This window comes from Tursiops truncatus, chromosome 7, assembly GCF_011762595.2.
Source record: "Tursiops truncatus isolate mTurTru1 chromosome 7, mTurTru1.mat.Y, whole genome shotgun sequence".
Taxonomy (NCBI): Eukaryota; Metazoa; Chordata; class Mammalia; order Artiodactyla; family Delphinidae; genus Tursiops; species Tursiops truncatus.
The window spans coordinates 60523362-60547844 of record NC_047040.1 but is presented as its reverse complement, the minus strand read 5'-3'; the positions used below and the strand labels follow the sequence as shown (position 1 = coordinate 60547844).

At 37.6% G+C, this 24483-nt stretch overlaps 2 protein-coding genes across 4 annotated transcripts in view; one reads left to right on the top strand and one right to left on the bottom strand.

Moving 5' to 3' along the window:
• The window catches only part of SLC25A12 (solute carrier family 25 member 12), a 173946-nt gene that overhangs the window by 8871 nt on the left and 140592 nt on the right, over positions 1-24483 (bottom strand). For all 3 annotated transcript variants that reach the window (XM_073807572.1, XM_004319548.4, XM_019922964.3), the window contains 4 exons: positions 18964-19045; positions 17522-17680; positions 14192-14244; positions 13865-13945 (listed from right to left, as the gene is read on the bottom strand). In XM_073807572.1, the coding sequence (XP_073663673.1) occupies positions 13865-13945; positions 14192-14244; positions 17522-17680; positions 18964-19045 (375 nt within the window). The remainder of the gene's footprint in view (positions 1-13864; positions 13946-14191; positions 14245-17521; positions 17681-18963; positions 19046-24483) is intronic.
• Positions 22523-22832, top strand: LOC101339961 (small nuclear ribonucleoprotein E-like). Its single transcript, XM_033860015.2, has one exon. The coding sequence runs from the start codon at positions 22554-22556 to the stop codon at positions 22830-22832; it is 279 nt and encodes a 92-aa protein (XP_033715906.1). The 5' UTR covers positions 22523-22553.

Here is a 24483-nt window from a genome sequence, read left to right as displayed (position 1 = left end):
CAAGTCCCAGCCCATTCTCCTAACTGGCCAGGGGCTATAAACCAACTAAATACTCTTGTTCCAATCCTGATCCCTTATTCCTATCAACATCCACAACTGCCAACAGTGACACAAGATTCCTTTCCTCTTTGTGAGGATTCCTCAGGGCCCTAATGCTCTTTTTGTCCACCAAGCACAGAGGGTGCAGCAATTTGCTGTCTCTCTGTGGACTTCCTGCGACTCCCAACTCTACACAATCCAGACCACTGGCACACAGGCCCCTGAATGACGACTGACCCAATTTTACATGTTGGTTTGCCTGTGTTTCTCTCTCTTTTAATCTAGGGCACTGCGGGCAGGAGGAAGTAGTTCAATGTTTCAATCGAAGCAAACAATACTTTCAAAAGGATTGCTGGGTGAAAAATTATGTCAAAATGATAATCCAAGTAATTGCTCCCCGTAGCTAGCATTAAAGACCAAACCAATCGAAAAAGTTTACTACTTCCCTGAAATCTCTTGTTTAAATAATTGTTGCAAAGGCTATCTTTGGGGAAATGCGCTTTATGTTCTAAACTAAAGCAGATTAAATTAAAAAAAGAACCAATTTTTATTATAATCCCCCAAATTTGCCACCACCAGATGATGTCAACCCCTGGGCGCTACTCATTAAACATGGACGTTATGTTTAAATAAATACAAGGTTCTTTCATGTTTTTAACCATTAGTAAATTATAACATCCTGCAGAGCAGGAATACTCCAACTAGCGCTCCCCCCAGCCACAGCTCCCTCCTCCTCGCTCTCTCACAGACCCTTCTGGAAATAACTGCCAGGTTACTGAGGTTTGTATTTCTTTAACAACTCTTCAAATTTCTTTCCACGGGTACATGTAATAGGCTTTCAATTAGAACAGTACACAACTAAAAGAAGGACACACAAACACATTAACCACTGCACGCTTTGAAGATCTGTTACCCAGCACATATACTAAGTCCCAGCAACGCACTGGAAACAACCACAAAACTAAACATATATATATATATATATATATATGAAATATGACAAATGAGTGTGTAAACAATGAAACAATGACACTATGATCAAGGCACACACCGTGAGTTTGTTTCACACCTATGTATGTACTCTACTATGACTGAAGGAGAAAATTTCTACCAATTTCATAGTCTGTATATGCTTTAAAAATTAATAATCATTTTTAAGAACTTTATGATAGACCTGGGAATATGTAGACAAATATTATTCCAGATGAAATGGAACAAGACCCCATGGGGCACTCCTAGGTAAAAATCCTTTCTGGGTCCCCCGTTTCTAGTTTGTAGGAAATAGGCTTCATTCAGCCTCCTTGACCTTCCCATAGTTCCAAAGGGCAGATTCAAACAGTTGCTTTTCAGGGAAGGGAGGGAACACAGAAACAAAGCAGGAGCAATCAAGAAACAATACTGCAGCCATGGGGCGGGGTCCTGGTGCCTCCGCAAGGAATATACATAACAAAATACCTTTGAGTTATTCTGCAGGAACTAAGCCCCCTACCCAGGTGGAGGACGGTAACTTCAGGTTGAGCACAGGATTCCTGGAACACTGCCTGGTTATCTCACCACCAACCAATCAGAAGAAAGGTACACAGTGGAAGATAAGGAAGACTCTGACCCCCCTCCCCAAATGATTCACCCTTTAAGAACTTTCACGGTTGAGCAGAACCTTTGAAGTTGGTTTTTGGACACGAGTCCGCCTTCTGCCCAGACTGCCGGGCTCCTAAAGCAAACTTTCCTTTTCCAACCAACACTTGCCTCTCAAGTACTGGCTTTCAAGAGGCGAGCAGCTGAACCTGACTTCAGTAATACAGAAACACTGAGTAATAAAGATTGCTATCTAATTTGTCTAAAACTTTGGATATTTTATAACACTTGAAGGAAAACATACAAGGCAAATACAGATTGTCCTTTTTTTTTTTTTTTTGTGGTGGTGTGTGGGCCTCCGTTGCGGAGCACAGGCTCCAGACGCGCAGGCTCAGCAGCCGTTGCTCACGGGCCCAGCCGCTCCGTGGCATGTGGGATCTTCCCGGACCGGGGCACGAACCTGTGTCCCCTAAATCAGCAGGCGGACTCTCAACCACTGCGCCACCAGGGAAGCCCCTCAGATTGTCCTCTTTTAAACGCTGAGGTTAACCACTGTCACACATATTAAACTGGGAACAGGGGGCAGGGGGAATAAGATTTGCAATTAATTCAATCACTCTGATAAGAAATGTAGTGACAAAGAATGAGGATTATGATGTTATCACATCCTTAACTTTTTCCCCTCTGAGAAACAAACACCAGGAAAATATCATTTTTCCTCTATATTAAGATGCTACTGATTATTAAGTGATATCATGAATTTAATAACAGCTTTCCACAGGGGAAAAAACACTACTTACAGTAAATATAATCACTTAATATACAGAATTTCAGAAATGCTAAATTGTGAAATAAAAATATAATTTTCAATTTTAAAAGTACCTGTATTTTTACAAATATGCTAACGTTTGCTATTTTAAAAAGCAATAAAATTAAACAGAAAAAAAATTTTAAAAGCCCATAAGTAAACAGTTAAGTAGAAATAATTATATGCTCTTAATAAGGCAATAAGATTAGGTAATAAATCATGCCAAGTGACATAAACAGAACATAAAGTATTAGGTACCCATTGGTTACAAATATATCAAAATTTACCTAAGTTTATCAAAACCAGAATAGCTTTAGAGATGAAAACATTGGTTGCTCCCCTGGAAGGAGAAATAAATAGCTAGGAGAAAGAATTTGCAAAGCATATGCTGTTATATCTTTTAAATTCTGAATCATATGAATGTATTAACTATTCAAAAACAAAAAACAACCCCCGCCACGAGCACCACAAATAAGAAACAGAACTGGCCTTAGAAACAATGGCTCTTTTTACAGACTAGGTCCTCTCTCTCACATTCTTCCCCATGGTAAACTTGGTAATTCATACACTTTAAATGAATTTTTAAAAACTAGTTAGCACTTGTTATCTGTGGATCCAAAACTTTTAAAAGGCTTACCAACATACATATATATGAACATCAAAAAAATCTAACCAATTAAAGCTAGTGATCTGAAATAATAGACACCAAGATAAATAAAATTTCAGGTTAAAGCATGATGATACGCAACTATAACATAAATATATATGGACGTTTAATGTGTGTGCATATGTATGTGTGTTCATGTAAGTATGCAAGCATAAAGTTAAGACCACACTGGTTCCTGGGGATGGGAGTGGGAGAAACTATTTCGAAACAGCTCTTTAAAGAGATGTGCAAGCTCAGCTTGCCAAGAAAGACATGGCTTAGGGAGCTGGCTAGCTACCAATTGTGGCTCCCAGGATTAGTAAATGCTCCAACTAACAAGTGGACCTCTTGCTGCACCTATACGGGCATGGGTATGGGTGTGTGTGTGTGTGCCCATGTGCACATATAGGCCAAAGACAGAAGAGTAGAAAGATTCCAGGTTTGGAAGGCTGTTGACCTATATGGTCGTTAACTTTGTAACTTTAGATAGGTCATAACCCTTCCATTCCTTGGTTTCCTAATATGACAACAGAGATTCCAACAACCTCACAGAGTTCTTGTGCACTAACCTAAGGTGAGAGCGTTACACAGATTGAAAACACCTGCAGCATAATGGGGTTACATCAGTCCTTTGTTGAGCAATAAATACATTTTGAGTTTTATGACTTATCCATTCAGAAGTATCTACTCCCTGAAAGAGGTAATGTGATCAGTCAGGTAAGTGCTCTGGCTAAGTTTAACAACATAAAAACCAGAGAGATGATTAGAAAATACATGTAGGTCAGTCCCTTTAGACTTTTGAACTTCCTGCTTTGCTGACTCAGAAAGACATTAAATTTTTTCCCACTTAGGTTTATGAATGTGTCTAAAAAACTCTATATCATCTTTTTCTTTTATAAAACCAACACAGAGACTATTTAGATAATTAATAGGCAAGTCACAGCCTGGGAAAAATATTCATAACACATACACCTGACAAAGGACTGTATCCATGATTTATAAAGAACTCCTACAAATCAATAACAAAATATGAATAACCTAATAAAAATAGGCAGAAGACTGGAACAGATACTTCACTGAAAAAGATGTAAAAAGCCAATAAACACATGAAAGGATGCTCAATATCTTTAGTCATCAGGGAAATGCAAATTAAAACCACAGCAAGATATCACTTCACACCAAGCAGAATGACTAAAACAAAAAGACTAAAAATATCAAACATTGTTGAGGATGTGGAGTAACTGGAATATTTGTACACTGCTGAGGAGACTGTAAAATGGTCCACCCACTTCAAAGAACCAACAGGCAGTTTCTTTTAAACTGAACATACATCTACCCTAGTCTACTCTTAGTCACCCAAGAAAACTGAAAACATATGTTGACAAAAATATTTGTACAAGAATGTTTATAACAACCTTATTTATAATAGATAAAAACTGGAAACAACCCAAATGTCCATCAATAGAAGAATGGACAAGCAAATTGTAGCTAATTCATACCATGGAATAATACTCAGTAAAATCAAAAACAAACAAAAAACCCAATACTGATACCCACACAATAACAAGGATGACTGTTGAAAACACTCTGTTAAGCAAAAGAGGCCGACCATAAAAGAATGCATTTCGTGCGAGTTGTTGATATGAAATCCAAGAAGGAACAAAACTGTTGACAGAAATCAGAATGGTGGCTGCCTGGGGGAGGGGAGGAATGACTGACTGGAAAGAGGCATGAATTAATTTTCTGGAGTGAAATGTTCTTTATCTCACTCTTGAATGGTGATTTCATGGATGTATACAATTGTTAAAACTCATTAAGCTGACAGCTAAGTTTTTTTAATACATTAATTATACCTAAATAACATATATATGTATATATATTCAGATATATGCTAAATTTCTATGATATATATCTATGTAATATTTTAAAAAAAGAAAGAAAAGCCACTACAAAGTTGAATGGTCTCATCTAGATTTACTTTGACACATGGAGAAGGCCTTGATTTGATTCCCTAAGACAGCATCATAGAACAAAAGGAGTTGGTCTTTTCTTTAAAATCAAAATATTTGGGTGTACATGAAAACTGCAGCATATATTAGCTGTGTGATTTGGGGTGAGAGTTAGCCTGTCTGACCTTCTGTTTCTCATCTACCCATTTTATAGGAGGTGGTAATAGTGCATGTTAAGGTAATTGGAAAAATTCTAAGTTGACAACGAAGTATTGATATTATTCCTGCACACAACAGATACCATAATTAAACACTCAATTTTATCTATATATTTATTTATTTAATAAATTTATTTATTTTAATTTATTATTTTTGGCTGTGTTGGGTCTTCGTTGCTACCCGCGGGCTTTCTCTAGTTGCGGCGAGCAGGGGTTACTCTTCGTTACGGTGCACGGGCTTCTCATGGCGGTGGCTTCTCTTGTTGCGGAGCACGGGCTCTAGAGCACATGGGCTTCAGTAGATGCAGCTCATTGGCTCTAGAGCACAGGCTCAGTAGTTGTGGCGCACGGGCTTAGTTGCTCCACAGCATGTGGGATCTTCCCGGACCAGGACTCAAACCCGTGTCCCCTGCATTGGCAGGTGGATTCTTAACCACTGCGCCACTAGGCAAGCCCTAAACACTCAATTATATTTATGTCTGATATGGACATGTAATATCTGTATGTGTAACATATATGTATACATTTATACATATATAAAGGGAGACTTTCTAAGAGAAAAATGAAAACATATGGCCTGACAAGAACGGCTTACCTGTGAGAACCATGAGAAAAATTATTTGAAACCTACTGTTACATATACATTACTCATAAGCATCCATAACAGATATTTACTGAGTAACTGTATCCATATGCATACGCTCTTATCTCATCCCCACCTAAAGAAGGGGGGAGAAATTTAATCTAAAGTTCGAGTTATAGATACGACAACAAAAAAAAACGTATCACATCTAGATCATAAATTCTGAACTATTAAGTCTTTTTTGAGAAGATTTTAATATAGATATAAAAGACGTTTGGTTAATGTTCCCAATGAAGATTTAAAATTCGAAAACGCACACTCTGTTTATAATTCTGTTCCCAAAGGTTATATCTATTTCCAAAGTGAGAAGCTCCACTGTGATTTTCTGCTGCCCTTAGAAAGTGAGAGCTGCTTGCATTTCTAATCAGGAAGTCAGAGCCAACAAAACTTCCATCTGGTTTAAAAAAGAATGTGCATCATATGGTCACCTTATCTATGATAAAGGAGGAAAGAATATACAATGGAGAAAAGACAGCCTCTTCACTAAGTGGTGCCGGGAAAACTGGACAGCTCCATGTAAAAGAATGAAATTAGAACATTTCCTAACACCATACACAAGAATAAACTCAAAATGGATTAGAGACCTAAATGTAAGGCCGGACACTATCAAACTCTTAGAGGAAAACATAGGCAGAACACTCTATGACATAAATCACAGCAAGATCCTTTTTGACCCACCTCCTAGAGAAATGGAAATTAAAAGCAAAAATAAACAAATGGGACCTAATGAAACTTAAAAGCTTTTGCACAGCAAACGAAACTATAAATGAGACGAAAAGACAACCCTCAGAATGGGAGAAAATATTTGCAAACCAAGCAACTGACAAAGGATTAATCTCCAAAATTTACAAGCAGCTCACGCAGCTCAATATCAAAAAAACAAACAACCCAATCCAAAAATGGGCAGAAGATCTAAATAGACATTCCTCCAAAGAAGACATACAGGTTGCCAACGAACGCATGAAAGGTTGCTCAACATCACTAATCATTAGAGAAATGCAAATCAAAACCACAATGAGGTATCACCTCACACCAGTCAGAATGGCCATCATCAAAAAATCTACAAACAATAAATGCTGGAGAGGGTGTGGAGAAAAGGGAACCCTCTTGCACTGTTGGTGGGAATGTAAATTGATACAGCCACTATGGAGGACAGTAGGAAGGTTCCTTAGAAAACTAAAAATAGGGGCTTCCCTGGTGGCACAGTGGTTGAGAGTCTGCCTGCTGATGCAGGGGACACGGGTTCGTGCCCCGGTCCGGGAGGATCCCACGTGCCGTGCAGCGGCTGGGCCCGTGAGCTGTGGCCGCTGGGCCTGTGCGTCTGGAGCCTGTGCTCCGCAGTGGGGGAGGCCACAGCAGAGAGAGGCCCGCGTAAAAAAAAAAAAAAAAAAGAAGAAAACTAAAAATAGAACTACCATATGACCCAGCAATCCCACTACTGGGTATATACCCTAAGAAAACCATAATTCAAAAAGAGACATGTACCACAATGTTCATTGCAGCACCATTTACAATAGCCAGGACATGGAAGCATCCTAAGTGTCCATCGACAGAAGAATGGATAAGGAAGATGTGGCACACGTATACAACGGAATATTACTTGGCCATAAAAAGAAACGAAATTGAGTTATTTGTAGTGAGGTGGATGGACCTAGAGTCTGTCGTACAGAGTGAAGTTAAGTCAGAAAGAGAAAAACAAATACCGTATGCTAACGCATATATATGGAATCTAAAAAAAAAGGTTCTGAAGAACGTAGAGGCAGGACAGGAATAAAGACACAGATGCAGAAAATGGACTTGAGGACACAGGGAGGGGGAAGGGTAAACTGGGACAAAGTGAGAGAGTAGCACTGACATATATACACTACCAAATGTAAAACAGATAGCTAGTGGGAAGCAGCTGCATAGCACAGGGAGATCAGCTCGGTGTTTTGTGACCACCTAGAGGGGTGGGATAGGGAGAGTGGGAGGGAGACGCAAGAGGGAGGGGATTTGGGGATATATGTATACGTATAGCTGATTCACTTTGTTATACAGCAGAAACTAACACAACCTTGTAAAGCAACTATACTCCAATAAAGATGTTAAAATATATATATAATGTGCGTGCATGCGTGTGTGTGTGTGTGTGTGTGTGTGTGTGTGTGTGTGTGTGTGTGTATGTCTGTACATGCACAAAAGCACGTCTATAAACGCATTAGGAGGAAATATACCGAAATGTTGACAATGAAAAATAAAACTTTCATTTGGTAATATCTCTGCTCAAAGCAAAACACCGGAAAAAATTAAGGTTAAAAATTTGTGTGAAAGATCAAAGACCTAAATGTAAGATCTAAAACTATAAAACCCTCAGAAGAAAATAGAGGTATAAATCTTCATGATCTTGGATTAGGCAATGACTTCTTAAATATGACACAAAAAGCACAAGCAACAAGAGAAAATATAGATAAGTTGGACTTCACTAAAATCAAAGTCCAGTTCTTCAAAGGACACAGTCAAGAAAGTGAAAAATATTTGCAAATCACGTATCTGGTAGGGTACACTAAATATATACAGAACTCTTGTGTGTATACAGAATACCCTAAATACATATAGAACTCTTACAATTCAATAATAAAAAACGAACAACCCAGCTAAAACATGGGCAAATATTCTGAATAGATTGTTCTCCAAACATAAACAAATGCCAGTACATTCATGAAAAGATGCTCAGCACTGTCAGTCATTAGATCACAGTAAGATACCATTTCATACCACTAGGATGGCTATAACAAAAAGACAGATAATAATAAGTATTGGCAAGAATGTGGAGAAATCAGAACCCCCATACATTGCTGGTAGGATTGTAAAATGGTGCAGCCACTTTGGAAAACAATCTGGCAGTTCCTCAAAATACTAGTTAGGGTTACCATAGGACCCACCAATTCCACTCCTAGTTATAAACACAAGAGAAATGAAAACATATGTCCACAAAACTTCTTACATGAATGTTCATAGCAGCATTATTCATAATAGCCAAAAGGTGGAAACAATCCACGTGTTCAACAACTGATGAATGGGTAAAAAAAATGTGGTATTATCGGTATAATGAAATATTATTCAGCAATAAAAAAGGTCTGAAATACTGATACATACTACAACATGAATAAACCTTGAAACGTTACACTAAGTGAAAGAAGCCAGACACAAAAGGCCATATATTGCTTGATTCCATTTATATGAAATGTCCAGAAATGGTGAATCTATAAGGACAGAAAGTTTACGAGTAGTAGCCTAAGACTTGATGGGGAGAGGGCGGGAAAATTGGAAGGCAATAGCTAAAGGGTACTAGGTTTCTTTTGGGGATGAGAATGTTCTAAAATTGACTATGGTGATAGTTGCACAGCTCTGTGAATATACTCAAAACTGCTGAATTGTACACTTTAAGTGTGGGGAATTGTATGATATGTGAACTCTATCTCAATAAAGCTGTTATTTTAAAATTTTTTCCTGAAACATAGCAAGCATTCGATGAATGAGAGAATGAATGAAAGACTGAACGAATGGAAACATAAACCAAGTATGAAAGAATATAGATTAGAGACAGAAGTGGTTTGAATCTCAATTTTTCCATTTACTAAGTGCTTGATTTCACTGAGCTTTTAGTTTCTTCGACTCTAGCTGGGAATAATGAGATAATGCCTATAAAGTGTTCAGTCCAGTGCAAGAGGCTCAAGAAACGGTAGCTATTATTACAATGAATTATAATCATAAGCACGTATTTTCTTTGGTGACATGCAGAAATGAAGCAAATCACGATAAGGAATTCTACTTTCAAATTACCACAGTGGAATATGTTTAGATATAAGATTAGGTTTTATCTGGTGAGAATGGTCAGAACTACCCTATTTCTATGAGATATAAACATTTCCTAAGTCTAGTTCCTTGCACAGGAAGAAACTCTAAATCCTTCTCAGCCTTGACAGCTTGTTGGATGAGAATGAATAAATGGAAGAAAGAATGAATGAAAACATACCAAATATGAGTTAATAGAGATTTGGAGACAAAAGTGGTTTGACTCTCACCTTTGCCATTCACTAAGTGCTAGATGTCTCTCAGGTTTTAGTTTCTTCAACTCCAATTGGGAATAATAATGACAGAATGCCTATAAAATGTTCAGCCCAGTAAGAAAAGTCCCTACATGCTCATTAGCATTCTAGCAGATTAGAGCTACAGTAAAAGCAAAACCCAGCATCAATGATAATAGTAATACTGTAGTTGAGTGGAGTGGTAGGCTCATGGATGCTCATTTTATTATAACTTTTCGTTTATATAATGCGTTCTCTTTTGCATATATCTAATATCACATACTTTTAAAAACAGATCACAAAATAAAACAAACAACAAAAAAACACATAATGCTTAAGGACTGGATATTTTCATTTCTTGGTCACCTCAATGATCTAGTTAGTGTACATCATTTTTCCTAAAGGACGGCACAGTCATTTTCAGAGCAGTAGAATTTCCCTCCCATATGTAGGGAACTCAAGACCGTAGTCCTAGCTGATTCTTCTGCTATGGAAAAAAAAGCTGTAAAGTCAATACTAACTGCTCAGTTTGAGCCATTTCTTCTGAATTAATCTGCATTAGGTCAACACATTAGGTATTGGGCTGGCAAAAAGGCTTGTTCAGTTTTCTCCGTAAGATGGCTCTAGTAGCACTTAGTTGCCTTTAACTTCATTCAAAATAATTTTGTTAGACTGTATGTGACAGCTGTCATATCAGCATGCATTTAAAAAAAGACTTGTCAAAATTGGTGAATTTTTGTGTAGGCATTTTAATATTGAAGATGGAAGAAAGAAAAGCAACATTTTCGGCCTATTATGCTTTATTTGTTATTTCAAGAAAGGTAAAAACGTAACCGAAATGCAAAAAAAGATTTGTGCAGTGTATGGAGAAGGTACTGTGACTGATTGAACGTGTCAAAAGTGGTTTGCAAAGTTTCGTGCTGGAGATTTCTCTCTGGACGATGCTCCATGGTCGGGTTGAGCAGTTGAAGCGGATAGAGATCAAACCGAGACACTGAGAACAATCAACGTTATGCCATGCAGGAGATAGCCGACATACTAAAAATAACCAAATCAAGCGCTGAGAATCATTTGCACCAGCTTGGTTATGTTAATCGCTTTGATGTTTGGGTTCCACGTAAGTTAAGCGAAAACACCTTCTTGACCGTATTTCCGCATGCAGTTCTCTACTTAAATGTAATAAAAACGTTCGTTTTTAACACAAATTGTGATGGGTGATGAAAAGTGGATACTATACAATAATGTGGAATGCAAGAGATGGTGGGGCAAGCGAAATGAACCCACCAGTCACACCAAAGGCCAGTCTTCATCCAAAGAAGGTGATGTTGTGTATATGGTGGGATTGGAAGGGAGTCCTCTATTATGAGCTCCTTCTGGAAAACCAAACGATTAATTCCAACAAATACTGCTCCCAATTAGACCAACTGAAAGCAGCACTCGACAAAAAGCATCTAGAATTAGTCAACAGAAAAGGCATAATCTTCCAACAGGATAATGCAAGACCATATGTTTCTCTGATGACCAGGCAAAAACTGGTACAGCTTGGCTAGGAAGTTCTGATTCATCTGCCGTATTCACCAGACATTGCACCTTCAGATTTCCATTTATTTAGGTCTTTATAAAATTCTCTTAATGGAAAAAATTTCAATTCTCTGTAAGACTGTAAAAGGCACCTGGAACAGTTCTTTGCTCAAAAAGATAAAAAGTTTTGCGAAGATGGAACCATGAAGTTGCCTGAAAAATGGCAGAAGGTAGTGGAACAAAAGGGTGAATTCGTTGTTCAATAAAGTTCTTGGTGAAAATGAAAAACGTATCTTTTATTTTTACTTAAAAACCGAACGGACTTTTTGGCCAACCCAATACATCTTTAAAATTGAGTGATGTTTGGAAGAACAGCTGCACTCCTCTCACTTGGTGGCACTGACAGCATTCAGCCAAACACCCACAGGACACTCCACATTCTATCACCACCCATACCCAGGATCCTGAGGGTTGGGTTCTCCTGATTAGCCTCACGGGCAGCCACTCTTCCTAGTGTTTATCTGGTGGCTGCTTACCATGTTTCATTCAGCAAAAAGAGTATTCCTATATTCCACAGTGCCTGATATTCTATCAGCAGAGACTCGTCCTTTTTGTTTAAGGTTATTCTCTGTTGAAATATATAGACTTTTGGAAGAAGTAGCAGATTGTGCTTTAACAGTCATTTATACTGTAGTGTGATCGAATTCATCAGTAGAAACTCAATAATTATACATTTTCTTTCCTCCCTGAAATGAAGAGATGTAGAGGAAACAGGGAAGCAGAAAGTGTTTGTGGTGAAGAAGTGCATACAACCTAATCATCCTCCTATAGCCCAACCTGACTATTTTTCACACTGTCAATTTCCAGCTAGACAATCCATCAAAGCGCCCAGAAATGAGTCAAAGCGTCCAGAAATAAATCTCTTAAGGAAGAGATTCAGACTGTCAGCACAACCCTCGAGGCACCCCAGACTTCAAGAGAAATTCCCAAAGTTCAAAAATAGAAACAGGGTCAATACCTAGGAAGAACAAAGGAACCAAATACCTGATTATAATTTAACCACTTAGGTCACATGTCAGACAAAGGAACAAGTCAGGTTCATGGGCAAAAACCTCTGGATATTACAAATGGAAACAAATAATTAGTTACATGGAACACAGAGAGCATGACTTGGAAGATTTCTGACAAATGTACACAGTGTTGCAGCAAAGCTGAGTTAGGAAATTTCTTAACCAAATTAAAACTAAAACCACTGAGAAAAAGAATATTTATGATACGCAATGGTTCTTTCATTAGAAGAGAAACACTTACAGCAACTAATTGGGGTAAAGAGGAGAAACAACAGTAAGAACTAAGCAAAGGTCTTAGTCTATGTCCATTATTTGTCCTACATGAAAAAAGTTAGCCAAAGACATGAGTTTTCTCCCTGAGAATGCACTTGGGCATGTGTGCAGGTATAGCGGCAAATGCACGTAAGTACACACGCGCGCACGCACGCACACTCACACAAAGGGAGTGCGCCAAGCTACCTCTTCCATAAGAACTTTGGTTGCAGAAAGATGAGGACCCAGGTATGTGCCAGGCTGACAAATATCATGAAGGAGAATCCAGAGCACCCTCTCTCTCTGACCCTCAGGGAATCTTCTCTGAATTAAAAGCTGCAAAGGTCACTGACCTCATCACCTCAGGTTCCACAAGCAACTGAGGAGGGTTTAGCCAAGACTGTCAGCCAAGTCAACTGGAAGCCATTAAGGGTTTCAGGGACAAAATGGACTAAATAAATCTTTAAAAAAATCATGTACTACCAAATGTGAAAGGAACACCACAAATAAGATGAGTTGAGCTGAAAACTTAGATTTGAGAATTGGTCTAAATCCAATGTCATGCTCACACTTTAAAGACAGAATCTCTTTAAAGTTCAGAATTGTCAATAGCTTCAACATAGTTATGGCTGTTTGCTCTGGTCCCTAAAAGGAGGAAAATTATAATTATACCACAATGGCTTACTCAATCCTACACCTAAAATACAAGGGTCCAATTAATCAGTCACCTCACACTTATTTTAAAGTTCCAGTCAATATAAATATAGGGTAACTCTACCCACTACTCTGTTTTCTGTGGTATTTAAAAAGAAACAGAATTAGAACTCTAAAAAGTGTAGAAGGTAATGTTTTAGGAGCTTCTAAGAATACTACCTCTACAAAAATACTACCTCTATTCTGCCTCAAAACTAGTGAGATTATGCAATGAAATTTAAAAAATGATTCCTTATTATCACTGAGAAAATCTGCTTAGAGTCCCTTGAGTTCAGGGGGCATGTCACTCAGATAGTATATCCAGTGTGCAAAAATCCTAAGGAACATATTTGCCGTGAGAAATCATCAGTATTAATACTTACACAACCTCCAGCAAGGACTTCTGCTAAAAGTGGAATGGAGCCATCTCTCCTGGTAAATTTGTCCCGGACAAAATCATTGACCTAATTAGAAAGACAACATCAATTAACCAGAATTCCCAATCATTACCTTTAGTAGTACGTTACTGGTTTTCCCAAATCAGCAAAATATTTGTCTCATATAAAATTTAAAATTAGCAAATGACTACAAATAAGTTTAAAATTGTACAAGTGCCTTGATAGTGTGCTAATCTTACCAGCATCCGTTTTCACTTTTGGCTTAATGATAATCTAAACAAAGGACATAAATTCAATGAGAAAGAAACTTACAGTCAGTTTAATGGCCTTTTCTGGAGCAACCCCTATAAGTTGTGGTATCAGACCTAGGTAAACAGAGAGAATCGTTAGCGGTATAGATGTACTAGACGTGAATACACAAGCCCAACAAGGTGGTTTTCCCCATATTATTTACCCATCAAACATTTTAGGGTTTTTATTAAAATGGGAAAAGTGGCTTATCCTAAAAACTATGCATATGTATATAATAATTATTCATGTCAAAACAATGTTATACTTCTTGAGGCTATAAATCCTTTTCTTAAGCACGCCTCCTTTAAAGCCTGGTTATCTAACACCTCCCAAAAAGTATGAGGAAAGAATGGAACCCATGGATCTTGTCTACTCCCAGAACACTGCCAATAGCAGGGAAACCAGATTACCTCCCTTTACAACCAACAACATACTAACGTACACAGACGCGTTAGAGAAGCCAATGTTGTATGCTTGGAAAAGCTCTGCAAAGCGTCCTGTTAAGTAGACCCAGATTTTGCCACAAATGATGCTACCTGCATAATAGCATACAGTGGCTTGGCTAATACAGAAAACCAACTCCCATCATTTTCTCTTTACAGAAACCCAGAATTCAGTACTCATTTATTTAAAAGAAAGCCAAGGGCTTCCCTGGTGGCGCAGTGGTTGGGAGTCTGCCTGCTGATGCAGGGGACACGGGTTCGTGCCCTGGTCTGGGAAGATCCCATATGCCGCGGAGCGGCTGGGCCCGTGAGCCATGGCCGCTGAGCCTGCGCGTCCGGAGCCTGTGCTCCGCAAAGGGCGAGGCCGCAACAGTGAGAGGCCCGCATACCGCCAAAATAAATAAATAAATAAATAAAAGAAAGCCAAAACTGCAAAGAAAAATGCAGTTTTAAGTAACATTTAATGGGTATCTTCTACAAGCAAAAACAGCCCATTGTTAGCCTATTTGCTAATATATGTCAAACTTAAGACATTTCAAAAGATTTCTCCTAAAACAAAGGAAATCATTGTTCTTAGAAAGTTAAATTTTCCAGGCTGGCTGCAAAAGAGAAAATATATAAACAACTCAACATCTGTAGCTATTCATAGGGCTCAACTTTCTAAAGCACACAGATTATCGAAATCGCTAAAATACATTTTTTGCATACATCTTTTAAAGATGCTAACAATAAACATACTATATCCTTTAAATCACCCAGCCAAGGGGAAGTTATGTATGTGTTTGCATGCTTGCTGCTGATCTTAAGCCTACTTTGAGGACACTGCTGAGTGATTTTCTGCAAGTTGAGAGCCAGCAAGTAATCGTACATACAGCCTACTGTCAGTCAAACTGAATTATCAGTGACAAACACAAATCTGCACACACCTTTAATGGGTAGCAAACTGATTTAAAAGAATAAATCAGCAGATGGCAGTCTTAACTTTCTAACTCTCATGATTATCAGGCCCTATTACTTTTAAGCTGACTCCCATACAACCGTGTCAGCATGTGTGTTTGTTTTACTACTTGTCTCAATAAGGCTCACAGAATTTTAATAAAGTATTGATTTATGTCATTTTATCATTGTTGCCTATAAAGAAATTTAGGCTAGTCTGTCAACAATTTTGTCAATCATCTGACAAAATAATGGACCACTTCTAAGCAATATATGACAATCTCAACAATCACAGTGTTCAGATACAGGACTCCTACAATCTCTCACTTAAAGGACTGATTTTATCAGCTCACATTCTGAATCAAGCTAATGATCCCTCCACACCCTCCACCCCCAACTTGCTATATTGGACCCATTTAATTAACATGACATCTCTCCCAGATGAAATCTTCTGTAAGCATCCATCCATTGAGGAGGCTAAACTGTGAGGTGTATGTCTAGGTTCCTTCTCTTTTAAAGTATACCAAGGAGGAAGAAAGATTCTTACTCAACAAAGAAAGACTGGAGATGTCAAAGAAGCAAACCACCATAGCACCACTTAACCCTCAGATTCCCTATTAAATAAAATCTAGATGTGCAGTGTTTAATACAGTCTAAAACAAGCACTCACATGCACAGATCTGCATTCTAACAATGCACACCTCTTCCCATGGAGTAAATGTCATACAGCTAGATTTCAGACGGGCTAGAGTTCTGCATATCTGAATAAAATTCATCGCATTCTTTCTCAGGAGCAGGGTATTGAGCCTAGTTTGATTCCAGAACAACTCTCTTCTCTTGTTCTATACAATGCCAAAAATGAACATCCTCATGACCCTCTCCTTCAAGTATAAGTATATTAGAACTACATTTTCACTTGAGTATCTGCACATAATGCCAATCAGAAGTGTTTTTCCTCCTGGTCATGAGCATAAAGCTTTGCTCAGGCCCAGTTTTTCTTTCCGAGGAAGAGGTTCTAAGCCAAACAGTTCAGCAGAGCTCAGAATGAGCTCAGGATTAACGGGACTGTGTGTGCGAACAAACAAGTACAGTAAATTACATAAATGCCCTGGAATTGAGCATGTAGAAAGTTTTTCAAAGAATTTCAAGTGGCGCCCAAAGGGATTAAAAAATTAATCTCCCTCCCGAAGGAAACACTAAATTCTAATGTGAAAACATGTACATGAAAGTCTCCCTCTCCTAAGAGAACAAGTTCCTACAAAGCCGATGGGGGTGGGGAGAATTCTGCATGGGGTTGCTGCCTCTGATGCCGATAGCAGTGTGCTCAGCTTAGAGTTGGTGGTAACATTCCCTGCAAAAGAAAATCTCTCTGCTTCCACTCAGTGCCTCTGAACTACAGGGAGAAAAGGAGCAAGAATAAGATTTGGAGCAAAAAGGTTTTCTTTTCTTTCTTTCTTTCTTTTTTTTTTTTTTTTTTAACCTTCAGATGACTCACTGGTCTCCCTGGAAGAGACAAAAATGTGCAATATTTCTTTCAGGTGAAACAAACAGATAGAGTGTAAACTCACCTTCAAGTGGCAGCCTGGTTTCTATTTCACAGAGGAGAGATATATTTTTCCTCTCTAATTCTTTGAGAAAAGAAGCTCTCTATTTCTTAGCTGTCATCCTCGTATTCCACCTGCAGACATGTGCCTTAGTTTGTAAGAGCATGGTGACCACCATAGACCCATGCTGGGGAAAACACAGGCTTTAGATTGCAGGAAGAAGAAATAAAGACCTTGTCTGCAGACTAATATTGCTAGTTACCAGCAAGAATGTAAAAAGGGAAATGAGCAAGGAGGAAATAAAAGGAGAGAAACAGCCCTAGTCTGACTGAAAAGGCTATGCACTGATTTTCACAATCAGTGAGTCTGAAACCTGCTGCTGGTGAGATAAACTCACTAACTTCAGCAGCTGAGATCTGCTTGCTCACCCCGGTAGAGTCCAAAGAAGCCCTCGTAACGCAAGACTTTCTTAAAACAGTCAAAGCTGTTTTTGTACATCAGCTCCCCGACAACAGAGCCGGTGCCACGCTGATTCTGCATGCGGGTCTTCACCAGGTCTATAGGGTACACCGCGGTGGCTCCCACAGCTACAAACGAAAACAATTGTTAGGCTTAAAAGAGAGCACAATTAAACGGAGAATCTGTAAGGACAACAAATCTCTAAATCAAAGGACTAGAAAACAGAACACAGTATATATCCTCGCCAAAGAGATTTTACGTAATTTTCCCTTCTTCCATACACAGCTGAAGGATCACAGGCTAGCAACCACTGGGATCCATAAATACAGCTGCTTCCGAGAACAACTGTAATGGATTTTCAAGTCATCACCAACATTAGATAATCAACACTCAATTTCCTTTAACAACATTAAACTCTTATATATAACGTATTTCTTTATATTTTCCATTAAATGCCTACATATTATACCCAGTTACCTCTTAAAATAACTATATATCTACACATAGGTGGCTGCAATTTTAAAATTTAGTTTACTACAGCATTTTGGTAAATTAACCTTAGTTGCAACTATAATATTGGAACCAAATCTCAACATGACCCTCCCCCTACTCACAGCATTCGGTTTATAAAAATAAAAAGCCCGGGCTTTAGAATTTCTCAGGGACTGAAAAATTTATAACATGAATTAGAGTATTATATTTTTCAACTGTTGAAAACCAAAACATGCTTTGCAACTTCTAAAACAGATTGAAAAGAAAAAATAATAGTTTCATCAGTTTAGACTTCTTTTGAAAAATCATAAGTATTTTAATCACACTACTAGATTCTTCTCAATAAAGCAACTTCAGATTTTATACATTTTCTGTGAAGAGATTTAAGCAAAAAAAGCCTCTCAAGTTTTGCCCAGGAGCAGGGAAGAGAGGTTCATTTTAACAAATAACCTTCAAGTCTAGATATTCTTCAGCCAGTAAAAGATGAGGTGGGGGCGGGAAACAAGCAGAAAAGCAAAAGTGAATCACTGTGAGAGGTTGTTTTATTTCATAAGGTTCTGGAATTTGTACCCCAAATCTTGATCTCTTACCTGCCCTCACTCCTAACACCAGAAACACAGTCTTATTCTCCATTTCTTCGTACTGGCTTTAACCAGTATAATTAAGGGGAGTGCAGCACGCATCCAAGACTTTCACATGATTACAGAGGTTTTGTCTTGAAGACAGACTGGAGCCAGAGGGGCCACGGCTGTGCTATGACAAGTCCTCTGATCGTAGGTAAAAATAAAGAATACTTCAGAAAGCCCTGCAGTCGTGACCCTTGGGAACAATGAACTGAACCTTTGCTGATCTGTCCCGGTCTAGTGAGATAATATTACATGAACGCAAGCTTGAAACAGCACATAGACATGTCACTCACCTCCAGCAACTGAGCCCAGAGTGAATCTGTAAGCAGACTCGGCAATCTGGAGCCAGACAGGCCTGCCTAAACTGTGAGATTGCTGCGGGGAAGAAGAAAACATGTGAAAAATTTTGGAAAAGCATACGGCGAATGAAAAAAGCTATAATTTGGCTGTGTTAAGATTTTGAAATAGATACTCCTATTATTAGCATTTAAAACCCATATCTGGCCAAACAGACACAGTAGCTTTTTCCCCCCATTTGCACGAGCCTATTAACGCCTCATTTAGCTGCCACTACTGGGGAATACACTATCTTTCTACAGAAGTGAATCTTTCAGGTAAGTAAATATTTCAGGTTTAAAATCATTTCCCCCTTCTTTACTTTAACCAACTTAGAATTTTAGAATCTTTCTAAAATGTATAAAAACTATCGCGATTCCTAAATCAGATAATATTGATCATAATTTTCCGCCTCTGATGACTGAAGGTCAACATATTCATGCGTCCATCAATTTCTGCATCGAGATCTAACGCAGCTGTTTGTGCTGTCTTCCCACGCTTGACAACTATTACTTCTTTTACCAACAGCCTCCTAGTTTGATTTTGCCGCTTCTCATCTGTCAGGGCTGGAGAAATCACATAACCAGAATTGTTAGGATTATGTGTAAAGCAAGGTCAAGGACTTCTCTTTTGGGCTAAAGTGAAAAACTTTAATAGCTGCTATTTCAAGGGTTCAGAGCCTTTGCCCCTTTATTTGAGGCTTTGAAGCTCAACCACTGAGGTTATCAATAGATAAGTATAGTATTTCTCACCTATGCTACCGAGCATTTGCTCTCCTAGACCTATGTATTCCTCAACTCTGCCTACGCAAAGAAAACACCTGAGGGACCTTAAAATATATATCCCTGAGGCCTGGGGTTTATAAATTTTTAAAAGGCTTCAAATCATTCTGCTGTGTAGTTAGGTTGAGAACCACTGTCCTAGCCATGTTTGTAGTTCTAACATAAAACCTATGTTGAAAATAAAGCTAATGGGAAAAACCTATTGTGGTTCAGAATGTTATTTCATTGGTACCCCACAGCATAAAGGACTTGAAATAATTTGTCTATATTAGTGTGTCAGTCTTGTTCTTTAATATTTTCATTATGAAAATAACAGTTATGTGTATAAACAGTCTGAAATGAAGGAATAAAATACTGCTTTATCATAAGAAAACTTGAAAAATAGCAACTTGAATGAGCTTTCAAAACACAGCATAATAAAAATGTTTAGATACTCTCACTAGAATAATTTAGAATAATTTAATGGAGAGGGACTCCTTGCCTAAAATCTAAAGAAAGAAAAAAGTAAGCTAGTCTACTCTCATTTGCTTTCATTTGTACAATCTCTTCAAAGTTCAATTAAGGAAGCTAAATATGGCAAAACCAGATATTTATAAACAATTTGGGAAGCAGCCTACAGAAAGGTTTTATCTGTCTTCTTGTTTTGTAAATTTTGCACCACAGTAAGTATCATTTCTGTTTGAACAAAAGCATCTGATATCTAAATATTTAACGTTTGATTGTGATCTCTGTAGGCAGAGATCTTTAAAAGCTCATTATGCTTGTCATAGTGTTGTGGTTCAATATATTCTATAGTGAAGGAAAATAAGTAATGTTTGATGAAAAGTCAATAAGAAACCCTTGGAAAATCTAGCAATTAGTCAAACACCATTACTTCAAACAAAATCACTACATATTTTATAAATGTCAACTGTCCCAATATACCAACTTTACTATGATGAAATTAGGTGAAAGCATACATCTATTACATCCAAAACTGAATTTAATACATGGAAGAAACCATCATAAAAAAAGGCGAAAAACTGCACAAAGACATAATCATGATTTTGTAGGGAATACATTTTTTTCCTAGCAAGTTAGCCCAAGCAACTGCATGGCCATCCATTACGTTTGATCTACATGCTGTAACAAAAGTGAGCAATTAACAATTTAATATTGATATTTTATTTGAAATTTAATAAGGGAAAGAGTAGAATATTTTAACAAAACCTTGAGTATAAGCCTAATTTTGACTCATTCACAGAACAGCAAAAAATATGCCGTCCACAAAGATATTTTTTGTTCCATTTATTACTATGATAATAATACTAACTTTAGACTGTTTAGAGATTTGTTGTCCCCCAAAAGGTGAAAGTACTTGACCAAGCACTCAGGACTGTTGCCCTGATGCAGCCCTCAGGGGTCCAGTGTTTTTCAATCTTCTGTAAATAAATTCCCTTGTGAGACCATAGAAGGATGCTTTACTCTCAGCAATTTCTAACCACAGTGAGACCACACTGTACTATTTTGCCAGTCAGTCCACTATACATACAAAGGTAAGATGGCCACACTATGGACAGGACACGCGACTTGCCAAAGGTCTCACTGTGAAATAGGGAATAAGCAGAGCAACGGCCCCTGTCACTCCACTGCATTCTCCATTATAACTGAACACTCGTGCCAGGCAAAGATTGTAAGCACTTAACTCCAATATATGATTTCATTTATAAATTATATGCATGTTTTACTGTACTAATTATATACATAAAAATCTAATATATATTATTAAATTACATATAATATACATCTAAACATACAAAAATAGAAATTATAAAATAATGAGATGAAATAAAATGATTTTTTAAAATTTAATTTTGCATTTATTAATGCAAAATCCTTCTCGGTATCACTTTAAAATATTATATTAACTGAATATGCTTCAGTTAGTTTTTCAAATATTGATTGAACACAATGCGGGTAATGAGTTAATTCTGATACTCTGTTTCAAAGACAATCCAGTTGAAAACAAACGCAATCTGTATCTCTGAGGTAAAGATGATGTTCAACATCACACATTTTAAAGAAATTCAAGTTATGGCATTTTGGCTTAGATTTTAAAAGCTTTTATAACCAATGTGGCTACCTATATAGCATATATGCTACCTATATAGCAATATACTACCTATATAGCATATATGTTTTTAACTTCTAAAAATGCACACATAAAACTTTTTTTCCGAAATCAAAGTTTCTCAGTCACAAAACTGGGTGAAAATAAATCCATTCTCGTAGATTATGAATTATTTTCAATCATGACTCCTTTCAAAAGAATGTTAAATTTAAAACTCACTGACTAAAAAGAGCTATGGTCCCAAATATGAATCAAGTACTGGGGAGGGGCTAGATAAGGTCATGGGCCATATGATATCACTGATATGTGGAATCTAAAATACAACACAGGGCCTTCCCTGGTGGTCCAGTGGTTAAGACTCCATGCTTCCACTGCAGGGGGCACAGGTTTGATCCCTGGTCAGGAAAATAAGATTCTGCACACCGTGCGGCACAGCAAAAAAAACCAACCAAACAAACAAAAAACCCCGACACAAATGAACATTATCTACAAAACAAAAACAGACTCACAGATACAGAGAACAGACTTGTGGTTGCCAAGGGTGCCAGGGGGTGGGGAGGGGGGACAACTGGGAGTTTAGGATTAGTGGATGCAAACTATTATATATCAGATGGATAGAGTGTGTGGGATAGTGTGGTCTTTGTGAGCTTCCACCATGGCGTACCGGGGCCAGGGCCAGAAGGTGCAGAAGGTGATGGTGCAGCCCATTAATCTCATCTTCAGATACTTGCAAAATATATCTCGGATTCAGGTGTGGCTTTATGAGCAAGTGAATATGCGGACACAGGGCTGTATCACTGGTTTTGATGAGTATATGAAGCTCGTATTAGATGATGCAGAAGAGATTCATTCTAAACCAAAGTCAAGAAAACAACTGGGTTGGATCATGCTAAAAGGAGTTAACATTATTCTGCTCCAAAGTGTCTCCAACTAGAAATGATCAATGAAGTGAGAAATTGTTGAGAAGGCAATGCAGTTTGTTTAGGTGTCCTTTGTTAGAAGTGTAACTCTAAAGCATTTATTCATATTGTTTTGCTCACCTTTATGTTATTACCAGATGACAATAAATGCTGTGGGATTGTTTTTATTTTTAAAAAAATGGATAAACAACAAGGTCCTACTGTATAGCACAAGGAACTATATTCAATATCCTGTGATAAACCATAATGGAAAAGAATATGAAAAAGAATATATATATGTATAACAGTCACTTTGCTGTACAGCAGAAATTAAACGCAACGTTGTAAATCAACTACACATCAATGAAATTTTTTAAAAAACTAAAAACAAAGGGAGGGTAAGTAAGAGACACAAGCTACTATGTATAAAATAAATAAGCAACAAGGATATATTGTACAGCACAGGGAAATATAGTCATTATTTTATAACATTAAATGGAGTATAGTTTATAAAAATACTGAATCACTAATGTTATACACCTGAAATTAACGTAATATTGTAAATCACCTATACCTCAATTAAAGAAAGAATCAAGTAACCACTAATTCTCTTATTCATACAAAAGCTTTCTCCTGTGTTCAAGCACATATATTTTCTTTATATGCTCTTCCTTTAAAGAATCTTTATAAGCCCTAAAAAATCCTATGAAAACTGTAGGATTATACTGTCTTTAATTCTTAGCTAAAAACATCTCTAACTATAAATACCCAAATGCCTTTTGAAAATGCCACCTCTGCCCTTATTAAATTGCATCCTATTTTTTAAAAAACATACAATATACAGTTACTAAGGGTCTTTTTTTAGGCTTAGCTATCACTATAACTTATGGTTCACTTATATTCAGGTATGTAAATTAATATAATTAATGCTATGGATTTCATTTCATGAATATTCATAAGTAGAATGCTACTGTAGCTGTCATCTCTATTAATGACTGTGTACTGAATTTTTTAGCATTTAGGCTGAAAGAAAATCTCAGCACTAAGAAGATCACCTACCGTGAGCAAATGGGCCAAAGGAAAAGGCACTCTTTTCCTTAAGGTTATGATTATGATCATGGTGATATTTAACAAGATTAATTAAGTGTTTTTCAAAGCAAAATAAGAGTTGAAAATCTTAAATGATTTTACACCTGCTGCCTAAGCGTGTGTGTATGATAGGAAATGAGGAAATGGCTCGAGAGCTCATTGAGAGAGGAGAAAGTTCTTGTACTTTGTTGTTAAATGTAACTTATCCTATAAATGAGAATTAGATAAGGCAAGATCATGTCAGTTAACAAGTCAGGCACCCTGCCCAACCAAGCCGCTTCATGGAGTATGCCAACCCAACGATGAGAACTCCCTCTTCCAAATGGCACACTATTGACGGACAGAAGGAAAGGAAGGAAAAGCTGAAGTCTTTTATACTGAGCATGGGTTGTGGCGGGAGAGGGGAAGGCTAGACTTTACACCAACTAAAATGTATGATTGTAACAGCAAAATAAGCTTAGGGAAAATAAAATTCTTTTGTCTGCAAATCACATCTATGAATTTAGTATGCCTGAATTTGAATTCCATACTCTTGGCCTCATAAAACAAGATTAAAACCCAAAGCTGTGACGATATATACTTTTTTCTCAGTGAGAG